A 12,481-nucleotide genomic window follows, 5' to 3' on the forward strand; every position below is an offset into this window, starting at 1 on the left:
CACCGGCCGGCCATGTGTGACGACAGGCCGCCGAGGTGATTTACTGAAAAAAGAGGTTTCTGGTTTCCTGCCCTTCGCGGCCCCTGTGATTTAAGGTCTGCGGCCTGTCGCTGCCGTACGATCTCTCACTCTCAGCCTCTTTACTCTCAATTCGAGACTTTCCGCTCGTATTTTCACATGCTTGTAAACAAATGGTCATCTCAGTGGGGACTCCCACATCAGCATCGCGTCCAGCAGAGGCTTTTTTACCTGAGCGTTTATATCGTCGTTAATTCTGCAAATTTCCCCTCTCTGGGACTTGTATACTTTTTTATAACAAATGTCATTTGCACCTCTTTTACGTCACAGATAAACTAATCTAGATGGCGGTTCACGCTAATGTTCCTTCTGAAATGATTCAGGGACCAACTATTATTTGGAATATCCCCGGTTAGTAATTCATGGCTGCTATGTCTTTATTTTGGACATTTGGACTACTTTCAACTTAATTTTCTTCGCCCTGTGACGACCGCCACCCTCTTAAACACCGTGGTTTTTATTCTCATGTTTGATTCTAATTTGGTTTGTGGAAATATCCTGCTGATTGTGGTTTCTCAATAGTCGGCGGCAGTCTACTTGTGTTTGTATCATGATTTTGAAACCAGTCGAGAGTTTTTCCAAGCAAAGTCCTTTTCAAGTAAGTCAGGCAAGAATGTCACGCGGATAACGGAATAATGACAATAAGATCGACAATGTGTTGTCGCTTTTGCAAAACACCGAATTTGTTCGGGGTCTCGACTGCTGCCGCCACCGCTGCTAGCAATGTACGCGTCCCAGTAGATGTTAGCATGCAACACGTGGATTTAGCGAATGGATTAAGAGAGGGAGGGACTATTGGAGGAGAGAGGAAGGTCCCGAGATACCGGAGTCGATAAACAATAGTTTTCAAACTCTCCGGCTCGTTTCAGTGCCGCAGAATCATCTCTCGACTTCTCTGCAAAGCCTGACCCGATCCATACCAAGCCAATCCATACGCTACGTACTTCCCGAAGATTAGGTGGCACTCGGCGGTTTCCTTCACCGTCTGCGAACGTGAGGATGAAACCCAGGAGCTGCAGGGGGGAGCGGTTGTTTTGTTTGAGCGAGGGGAGTAGGCGTCACATCACTCGGAGTAACAATGGCGACAGACAGAGAAAGGGAATCAAAAGTAACAACAATAGGTTTTCGTTATGCCGTGATTGAAATGTATGCATGGGTACCGAATTGAGAAGCACGTAATCAAATAAATTGCTTCCTCCGTTGATGTAACTCATACAGGTTGTTGTCGTTGATGCCGTCTTTACGTGTTAACCCGGCTGGATTGGTATCACCGTGGAAAGAAAACGTCTCGCCGCGTCGTCACGGTAAACGTCTTGCTGTTGGACGTTTCTCAAGCAACAGCAATAAACAGCGTTTGTATAAATCCCCCGTCAAAGCTACATAAACGTAATAATAACAAGTTTGACCCTGGACTCCCCAAAGACGGGGATTTATTTCCCTCTCCTGAACGCCATTTTGGCATGGAGTCGGAGTGAATTTACTCGGAAAATCGTTTTCACCAAACAGGAACAATCTTTTCAGGCTGTGAAATACTGGCACTTAACTAGAATCTCATATACATATATATACGTATATATATGCTGCTCAAAAAAACAAAGGGAACACTAAAATAACACATCCTAAATCTGAATGAATGAAATCTTCTTATTCCATTCTTTTGTTCTTTACGTAGTTGAATGTGCTGACAACAAAATCACACAAACATTATCAATTAAAATCAAATTTGTTAACCCATGGAGGTCTGGATTTGTAGTGGAAATACAAACTACAGGCTGATCCAACGTCGATGTAATGTCTTTAAAACACATCAAAATGTGTTGCTCCCTAAGTGGACTGTTTGATTTCACAAAAGTGAGATTGTCTTGGAGTTACATTGTGTTGTTGAAGTGTTCCCTTTATTTTTTTGGAGCAGTATTTATACAGTATACTGATTATGGAAGAATATATGTGGACCGTCTTGCAAGGTACCATTAGGGGTTCATAAAACGATGATTCTCATCTACAAACCAAACACAAGTTGGAGTTAGAGGCTCTCCGGTGTGGTGGGGTTCAGCGCCCCAGGACGGAGACCCCCCGTTTCTTTTCCCGACGGCGGCGCCGAAAGCGATGGAGTGAAACCCGCACACATTCTCCATCATCATATGATGTGCAGCATATCCCCATATTTCACAGCGCTGGTGTTTTCTGACTCACAACACTCCAGAGGGTATCCTCATTTCAAGACATTGTCTCATTATGAGCATGATGCATTGGGGATTTACATACAAAATATGAGATTTTCAAGATTTAGAGGAAGATCACTCGACGACCAGTCATCAAAATTCTGTGTGACTGTGACTGACAACCAATTTGTGTGACTCAAAAGCAGACTTGTTGTTTATATTTCAACTCGGGCAGCTGGCCGACAGCGTTTGGATGTGTCAGACAACCAGGAGAATGTCGCTGTCGTCAATACAAGATACTTTTGGGTCCTTTCGAGATTGACTCTGCGTGATTTATGGTTTTACTTCGTCCCTCTTTGCTGAAAGAATCGCTCAAAATGTGCAAAACATGTCAGTTCGGACTCCCGGATGAAGCGATTCCCATTCCGGCGGCCAAAAACCAAGGTGAACGTGACCTCTGCTCCGTCTCAGCCCGAGAATCTTGACGGGTTTCTCAGATCCAGCGTGGAGTCGGTGGTCAAACTTCTCATTTCTAATGAGAAGATGGCCAAGAGTGCGTGGGTTGATTTAAAGCATGAGAAGAGTTGAACTGTGGACCGCACCAGTCGCTGTCATGTTTATATATCAAAGTAATTAGGTGACGTTTGTAAAAAAAAAAAAAAAAAAAAAAAAAAAAAAAAGAAAAGGTCCATTTTGACTCCTCTTCTGATGACATGCAGGTTTGAGAAGGTGCATTTTGTGTGAAATGAATAAACCAAAAAGACCGCCCCAGAATGCCAAGGAGGATACCACGCTTTTCCCTCAGGTCCTGGGCTGCAGGCCAACATTTGAAAGGCAGTGCTAATGACTGTCGCACAAAGGCCAAATGTCTCACAGCGAAGCAGGCAGAAGCTGGCGAGACTCGGCTCACTTGATCTCACAACAGAGTTCAGTATGTGGAGAGAATCCAAGCACCGTGGCATAGATGGCACACAGTATCAGCAGCGCTTTTGTCAAAGCACTCCAGCCTTTTGCATTTTCTAAAGCCTTACTGGCCCATCGCACTGTATATCCAGGATTGCTTTTCTGATGATTTGTTTTTTTTCCTTCCCCCCCCCCCCGTCATAGTCATCCGCCATGCTTTCTTCCCTTTATCGTAACAGAGTTTCGGTTTGGTTTTAGAGCCGACGTTCCTCGTCGCGCGCCGCACGACGGTCTCAACACCTAGAAAAGCAGTTAAAAACCTGTCCGGGGATCATCGATCGCCCTTACTTGAGTGAATTTAGACGTCAAACACGTATTTCATTGGCGGCGGGCTGCAATGAGGACCTCGTTGGGGGGAAAAAAAAAAAGACGTTTTTTTTTTTTTTAAGCGGTAAAGTCACTCTCTCTCTCCACTGTAAGCTGTTGGCTACCTGCCCGGGTCTGCGACACCGAGGAGCTGAAGTGGGCGCTTTTAGAGGAGCTCAGCCGAACATAGGGCCAAGGACAAAAGGTGTGCGTGTGAAGCCCGCATGTTAGTACACACTCTTATTCGCGAGCGGCGCGCTGGATAAAGCATCCTTTTTAAGTAATGTCTGAGGATCACGGGCTATAACGGCTCGTCATCTGCCGCGGGCACGTACTTTTCAAAAAGGTGTTTGCACGTGAGCGCTCGTGATGCATATCTGCTACTGGAATTTTGAAGGCCGCTTTTGTGTTGATGTCAAAGAGTTGTCAAAAAAAAGGGCTGGATCACAAAAAGTCAAGTTTGAAGAAGTCAAAAAATGATTTATTTTACGTGTAACACATGTTTCGAGCAAAAACCATAGGCTCATGTGTTTTAACAAACATGTAATTTGGCACCATTTTTTTTTTTTTTTTCCTCTTTAAAAATGGCGCCGCAATAACAGGTTTGTTAACACACATCTCCGGCAAGCATCTAAAGAAGAGCCATTGTTTTTGCTCGAAAATTTTTTTTTTGTGTGTGTGTGTGTGTGTTACATGTAAAATAAATCATCTTTCTTTTTGAAGCATTTGACGCTCTACTTTTTTGTCGACGCCAAATTGAGGTATGAATATTCCTTCAAGCTAATCGCTTACATTTCGCCATTCCTTTGCTCCAATCACATGCACTGACAGATGGAGCTGATGCCGTGACCTCCGTCCCTCCGGCGAAGACGACGGCGGCATGAAGGTTATGAAAATGGTGACGGGAGAGAGGCTGTCACGAGGAGCGAGGTGTTAACGGTTGTTGTTTTTGCCATCGTTGTCATGGCTGTAGCGGGGAGACGGGCCCTTCGGAGAGATAAGTCGTGTGAACACGTGTCGCCACGGGGCCGCCGCTGAAGGCGTTTACTTTCAATGAACTTTGGAGTGGCTGGTTGCAGAATGACTGGGAATACAGTATCGTCGACCTTTTGGGTGATTTTCCCCAAATACGAGATTCAGTAACCACTGTTAGGACATGGATAACCTCTCGTCAAAATTCCGGTTAGCGTCGTAACGTGAACTTCCTTTCCAGGGGAACGAAAGCGCGGCTAATTGCCGCTGACATTAAGCGCCGCCACCTCCATTTCCGTAATCTCGCCGTCCCGTAGCCGCGGGCGAATGCGACGCGAGAGTCGGAATTAAAAGTAAGCGTATATACAGAGGGGGTTCCAGATAGCAGTGTGCATCCGTGCATGCAGACAAGTGCTCACCGCGCATTCAAGAGTGTCCGTCAACCCCGTCATTCAGCTCTTTACCCGGGGGAGGAGGGCTAGCAGGAGGAGAGGGCAGCGCGCTGGGAAGGAGAGGGAGTCCGTAAAAGGCTCTCTGGAGTGTAAGGTTTAATTGAGTTCAAGTAATGGAAATTGGATGTCCGGGACACATTGAGCTGCGGAGGAGCAGAGCCGGAGAAGTCAGATTAACAAGACTCTTCCATATAACGTTTCTCCGTTTTTCTCCGGGCTCCGATGTTTTTTTTTTTTTAAAAAAAAAAACAAAAACAACAAAAAACGGAGTTATCACAAAGTATTATTGTTATGTTTCTGCAGGAAACGCAGATATTTTTCAAGCGTCCGAGGAAAAAATGCGTCCGGTGAACCCCTAACTCGATGAAGCCGTCGTGGAAAATTGGGAATGGTTTTAAAATTTACTCTCATTATGCGGGAAAACATCTTTGGCATCGGATTAGCGCGAAGAGCAATTTAATTCCGCAGCTCTTTGCACCTTACCCTTCACCGCCCTTCAGTTCTCACATTGCTTTCGCTGCGTTCGTGCTCACACAAGCGCAGCCTGAGTGACAGTGACATTTTTGGGTTTGTCAGGATAAATCCATAAACCACTCGGGGGCGGCTTCACCATCAACCCACATCCTTAACTTACCCTCCTGCGCTCCGTGTCGAACTCGCCCAGAAACACCTTACATCAGCTCCACAAAACCTCCAAAAGTTTAGACGCGGCGGCGAATTTCGATTAACGTTAGTACATCGTTACGACCTACGGTGACCAAATGACGTTCCTTTTCCCTCCGAAAACAACACTTTTTGTATTTTGGATGTTCGAAGCTTTGTGGTGAGGCTTTTTTTAGTTCATAAAATCTCTAAGTTAAATTGACTCTGCAGGGAAACCAAGGCAGCAGACAAGTTGATATTTCTGCATTTTCTACCGAGGCGCTTACGGTTCTCCCGAACGTGTTGATCGTGGACGGTTTTTAAATAGCCGGGATTCCAGCGAGACGAGCGACTTGACATTGATATGTGCCTCCGTCAGAACTGCCGCCAGAATGACTAGTGTCACGCATTCAAAATTCATTTGGTAATTCATTTAACCGCGCGATTGTCCCGACCTTAATGCGCCCGCATTTAGCTCGCATTAGCATCCATTGTGTTTTGGAGCAAAAGGTGCTAATGTGATTTGGAGGAGATCTCTGGTGTTGTTTTTCTGTATTCAATCATCAGTAGTCAGAAGCGAGGCAATAACAAGCTCCCTCTCTGCTCAGCTCCTCCTCTCCATGCACTGTCTTCCTGGCTCTCATCATGTGGCCATTGTGTATGGATTTACTGCCCTCAGTGCCCCCAGGAGGGAGATTTGATTTTTTTTTTTTTTTTTTTTCCCCTTCCTTGCCCTCCCATCCCCAGCCCAGGCTAATCTTTCCCTCTCACACTCTATTTTTCTTTTCTCATTCTAACTCCGCTCCTCTTGTGGTCTCGGGACTGTTTTTGCAGTTCCCTCTTTCCTGCAGATAATCACTCATATTTGACTGGGAGCGAGTATCCCTCCTCTGGTTTCTTAATAATTGATGTCATTTCTTATTGTGTCTGGTCACATCTTGTCTGTTCATATCCCTCTCGTTCTGCTTTCAGCCACGTATCGACCGAAATAGCGCGGGTTTGCGAAACGATAGCCGGGCAATCGCGGCTGTGGAGTCAAACGTCTCATTGACGGGCTTGTTTTCTCTCCCCGTTTGCTGTTTTCCAGCCAATCCCACTCTCCCGGCTCCATGGCGGCTGCGGTGCGAGCGAGCGAGTGGTCATGCGGGCGCTGCACCTTCTTAAATGTCGGCGCGGCACCTCGTTGCTCCATCTGCGAGGCGCCTCGCCAGAAGCCCGACCTCAACCAGATCCTTCGGCTGAGTAGCACCGAGGAGCACCGCTGGTCCTGCCCCCGCTGCACCCTCAACAACCCTCAGGGATCCGGAGCCTGCTCCGTCTGTGGTTTCGGGCCCTCCGCCGCCACTCACACGCCTCCGACCACCACCATCGCCGCCACCGCCAACGGCCTCCCGCCCGCTCCCGCCGAGCCGACGGCGCCCGGCGTCGCCCCCGCCGCGCTGCTGGAGCCCCAAGGCCAGCACCCCGTCAAAGAAGAAGCGCTGCGTCGGTCGGAGAGCAACGGGGAGGTGGGCATCCTGGAGGGCCTGCACTCGGGCTGGGCTTGTCCTCGCTGCACGCTGCACAACACGCCGGTGGCGTTGTCCTGCTCCGCCTGCGGTGGACCCAGGAAGCTGTCTTTGCCTAAAATCCCCCCGGAGGCGCTGGTGGTCCCCGAAGTGCGCACGCCCGTGCTGGGCTTCCCCGTGCACACGGCCGGGGCCGCCCCGGGGCTGGTCATCGACCTGACGGACGACTCCCCGCCGGCGCCTCCCTGCGATCCTCAAGAAGCTCCCCACGCGTCCTCGCAGGCCGTCTCCTCCTCCTTTCCTTCTTTCTCCTCCCTCCAGAACAACCCGGTGCCGCGCAGCAGGCGAGAGGTCCCGCCGCCGGGGCGGCCCCCGAACCCGGGCGCCAACACCCCCAGTCCCACCTCCCCCTCCACGGCCAGCGTGCCCCCTCAGCCCTGCCCGCAGCGACCGCCCAAACCCAAACACGCTCAGCCCCAGGAGCCCTCGTACCCCAGTAAGCGCCTCAGTATTTTAGAGGAAGAAGACCAACAACACCACCCGCTGGCCCCCCACCTCCCCGGCGCTTCCTCCGCCGCCTCCGCCTGGAAGTGCCCCGGTTGCTCGTTGTCCAACCCAGGTAGTTTGTCCAAATGCGAGGCCTGCCGATCGTCGCGGGCCGGCGCCGACCTCATCGACCTTGTAGGCTGCGAGACGGTACGCTTCACCCCGGCCAGCCCGTCGAGCCCAGACTTCAGCACCTGGGCCTGCTCCAAGTGCACCTTACGCAACCCCACCGGTGCGCCCAAGTGCTCCGCCTGCGGTTCCTCCAAACTCCACGGCTTCCAGGAGCAGCAGACCCCCCTGCCCCGCAGCTGCTCCAACTGCAGCTTGCCGTCGGCGGCCGGCACCTCGTGCTCCTGCACCCCTTCCTGCTCGTCCTCCTCCTCGGGTCATAAACCGTGGAAACAGGGCAGGGGGTTTTCTTCCTCCGCCGTCGGCGCTTCCTCCTCCTCCTCCTCGGGCCTCCAGGAAAGGGCAGGGCAGTGGAGCTGTCCGGCGTGCACGTTGCTCAATGACCTCAAGGCCAAAAACTGCGCGGCGTGCCACACGCCCCAGCAGTACCTTACCCTGCGCAAGGTGGCCAAGCCCCTGAAGAGGAGAGAGAGCATGCACGTCGAGGCCCGCCGGCGAAACGATGAGGGCGAGGCCAAAGAGCTGTGGGAGAACATCGTCAGCTTCTGCAGAGAGGTAAGAGACGACCCGCCTTAATATCCTCTGAAATATCAGATCCGTGTATTCACCGCATTCTGCGGCTCACAGGAGCACAGTATTGGTGGTCGCCCAGCGTCATATTTTTATTATTCCTTTTTTATATCGCGTTTTTTTTTTTTTTTTTTTTCTGAGAAATCAAACAAATGCTTGCTTTAGTGTATAATAACGTGTCACGGGGTGCCCTTCTGTGCACAGTCTCTCCATTGTGGACGCCCGTCCCCCCCCCCCCCAGTAACATGACAAATGCTTACAGGCTCTGTCAACTGAATTAGCGGGATTCCGGAAAAGTTTTCTTCTCACAAATGATCGCTTCGAGAGTCATCTCTGTGCCGGGAGAGTCTGAAGAGGAGCTGTCAATGGAGTAAATCAAACGGATGTTGTTTTCGGTTAGACCACCTGAGAGCACCGTCTCGAATTGAATATATCGTATGCAGGTTTTTAGTGGTTATCCGTGGTATCGATATTTAGTCGTGGAACGAAAAGAATCGTGTTACTTAGTAGACCAGCCGTCCTCTGAAGAATGTATTTCATTAAGTGTTAAACCGATTCCGATTATTCTTTCCTTGCAAAAACAAACAAAAAAGAAAATAATGCTGTCATCGGTGGAGACGTTCTCTCGGCCATCTGCGTCGTCTCAGCGTTAAACGTTTGGAGGAAGTTGGTCGTCGCTTGTGTGACGGACAGTCGGCGGCCCGGACCGATCGTGCAGTGTACGTGCACCGTGTCACCGTCGCATGGAGACGGAGGTGTTCCCTAGCAACTGTGATGACGATGTGAAAACTTTTTTAAATGTTGCTTCTCTTGTGGGATGTCCGCGAGATAAGCCCGTGCAGGGGATCGCTGCGGATTTGTTCCGAGGCAGCCGTTGATACGACACGGACATGTATTGATTAGGCCAGGGGTCGCGACCTTTAACACCCAAAGAGCCGTTTGGACCCGGTTTCCATGGAAAAGAAAACACTGGGAGCCGCAAATAATTTTTGACGTCTAAAATAAGGGTACCACTGTATATGTTGCTTTTTATTAGCTTTACACTTTGTATAAACAAGTGTGTTGCTTATGAAATCCACAAAGTTCGACAGAGAAAATGAAATTTTATTTCTGGAATGAACATATTTTGAACATTTTGAGCTTTGGGCTTTCAGAGCGTGTAGCAGAGCCTTGACCTGAATTTTAAAAATAAATTGGGGAGAAAAATCACTGTGTCAATAAACAATGAAAAATAAATATTTGGAAAATATCTTCATAAATATTTATTTTACCTGGTGGGTATACCAGCTTCCGCGACATTTATTTTAGCGGTGAAAAATAATAATTTTAGAATAATATTATTATTTTAACAATATTAAAATAATTTTTATTCTAATATTTCAAGATCACAAAAATCTTCCAACTTAGAACTAAAATTAAAAAAAAAAGGAACTAACACAAATAAAATACACTTTAATTAAATATTTATCATTTATTTTCCCGAGCCACTCGGAGCCGCAGTGTAAAAATGAAAGAGCCGCCGGTTGCCGACCCGTGGATTAGGCGAAGAGTAACCATGTAGGTGAATTGGTGCACATTTGCAATTTGGATCCTTTTTGCGTGTATTTGAACGTCTGAAAACCTCCAGTAGCGGACGGAGGACATGGGAGATTGCGCATCTTCCCTTTCCCCGTCTCTTTTCTGTCATCATGACTTTTTAAAATCTTTAATTTTCAAGTATTTTTAAGGTTCGGTCTTTCAAACCATCTCTCCGTCTCCTTTTAATCCCAACTCTTTCCATCACATCTCGCCTTAATATTTATTAGAAGAAAAAAAAAAAAGAACCTTTCCCCACTCGCTCGATGCTCCCATGCAATAGTTGCAGTTGCGATGGCTAGCTAGTGATGTGTGTGTGTGTGTGTGTGTGTGTGTGTGTGTGTGCGTGCTAAGGTGAGCACAGGGCCGGCCTATTTTTAGCAGCAGCGCCGGAGAGCAGAGCAGAAATTATTCGCTTCCCTATAGTGAAAGTAATCACCGGCAGCATCGGCGGCGGCAGCCGGGTTTGAGGGGTCAGCGAGGTGATGGGGGGAAAATTGGTGCGAGGTTTGTCTTAATTCTTCCCCGGCCGGGCATTAACTGACGGCGAGGAGCAAAATGCAAGTGGTAAAAGTGAAGTAATCATCCGGGGGAGCCTTTTCCCCGGCCTTATAAGGCCTGCGCGCTGACAAACCGCACACATTCTTTGCGGGTTTTACAATCCGTGTTTCTTTTGTCCGCTACAAATATCATTGATCACAAAACGTGGCGTTCTCCAGTCCACCGGAGAAGTTGTGGAAGGCCCTCCGGGAGCTGTAATGAACCGGTGCTGGTGTTTATGGCTCGTGAAATATTTTATCGCCTCCATCACCTGAGTGCTGCTTGTTCACTCTTTTTACTTCCCGATTGCACCTTTCCAATAACCGATAAATGTATTATAAGTATACCCGCAAATACCAAACAATTACCATTTCCTTCATTCACGTATTCCTGCTCACCTTTACATGTATTGATAAATACATGTAAAATACATGTATGATAAAAAGGCTATCAGACTTTTTAATTCCTCTTCCCTCAGCTGCAGGGAATTTTCAAATCTTTGTACTTAACAGTTAAGACAATTTATATTTCACTGTATTTCTTATTCTTCCGCCTTCCTACTATTATCTATTACTGTTATGTTTTTACTTGAAACTCTGGCACGACAATTTCCTTCCAGATAAATAAAGTTGTTCTCATCCCATCTCAAATGGCACCATTTTTCCCAAATATGCATTTTTTTGAAATTTAATTTTTTCTCTGCTGCTATGATGGGCAAACCTCTGGAAAGACGCAAAACTATAAATAGACATGAATCATTAGCAGCTTTAATACACACCTGGAACTGCAGAGATGCTGTGTGAACATGGACCCTTGTTTTCCTCCTCTTTTTCGTCCTATTTGACATTTATAAATATGATTCATGATTTTACGACTGAATTGCCGAGTGTATCCGCCTGCTGCGACAGTGTTCTAGTGACCGGGCTGTTTTTATTTTATTTTATTTATTGACGCGATTTGCCACGAGGAAGTGATTCAGATTCTGCAGGTCCTCGCCGTGCATTTTCGGGAAGGAAATATATGAGATCCCTTCCGGTTTTTCATTTTATCGTCCATTTATTCATTATCTATCCCGCTCATCCTGCACTCTGGGTCCCCGGGAGGGGGCTGGAGCCCGTCCCAGCCGTTATTGGCGAATAACTGATGGAGGAACCAGGAGGAACTCCATGCAGACACGGGGACAACATGGAGACTCCACACAGCCCTTTTAAAATGTCTTTTAATAACCGATACTCCTCGCCGTAATATCCCTAATGTAATTACCGACATCGGCAAATCTGTCACTCCTAAAATAAACACATCCAGGTTGAAGTTGCTCATAGATTCACTTTCAAATTACCACCCGGGGCCGGAGCGGAGTGGCGTGTCCCCCGGATTTCGGTGATTAAATGGTGTTGAAAGCTCCTCTGCAGAGAACATATGGCCATAGAACACCCCGTGCCATCCAGATGTGAAAAGGCTAATTGCCAGACTTCTTGCACGCTCTCTGCTAATTACCACATCTTCCCGATGACTTATTACACTTTTCACGAATGCACGGGCGCGCGGGATAACAGACGTCGTGAAATTCGCAATTTCCGTAATTTTCTTCGGAATTCCAAATTCAGACAAGCTTTGAAGCAAAAAAAAAAGAGATGAAATTAATAAAAATAGGTGACACATGCATGGGGTGAAGAGGAGTGGGATCATGCTAGAGCATTTCTGTACACTGTTTATACTAACATGAATGCACTGGAGGTGCAGTTCATGTAGGAATGTTCTTTTACATTTGAAATGTATTTCCTGAATACTAAGCCGGAGACGTCGTAGTCCCGTCTGACGTCTAGCAGAACTTCATTACTTTGGTACTTAACCCCGGACAAGAAGTGGAATTGAGAATCGGTTCCGCGTTATGAGACCCGTCTCAATCATGCACATCCGAGCGTATCGACTCTGCAAACTGACCGTCTCCGTCCACGTCCCGCCGTGAAAGGGAGCGGCGTAATTAAATTTGACGCGTTATCAGGCAAAATTCCCTCTCAGTTATTATCGCTAGCTG

The 12,481-nt window shown here is 47.7% G+C and overlaps 1 protein-coding gene across 2 annotated transcripts in view; it reads left to right on the top strand.

The window, feature by feature from the left end:
• The window catches only part of capn15 (calpain 15), a 45,680-nt gene that overhangs the window by 13,060 nt on the left and 20,139 nt on the right, over nucleotides 1-12,481 (top strand). For both annotated transcript variants that reach the window (XM_086140691.1, XM_086140690.1), the window contains exon 2: nucleotides 6,663-8,313. In XM_086140691.1, coding sequence (XP_085996817.1) covers nucleotides 6,685-8,313 — 1,629 coding nt within the window. In that variant the 5' untranslated portion in view covers nucleotides 6,663-6,684. The remainder of the gene's footprint in view (nucleotides 1-6,662; nucleotides 8,314-12,481) is intronic.

Source organism: Fistularia commersonii, chromosome 33 (assembly GCF_037954325.1).
Source record: "Fistularia commersonii isolate RoL2024-O1a breed Wild chromosome 33, RoL_Fcom_v1.0, whole genome shotgun sequence".
NCBI classification, from domain to species: domain Eukaryota; kingdom Metazoa; phylum Chordata; class Actinopteri; order Syngnathiformes; family Fistulariidae; genus Fistularia; species Fistularia commersonii.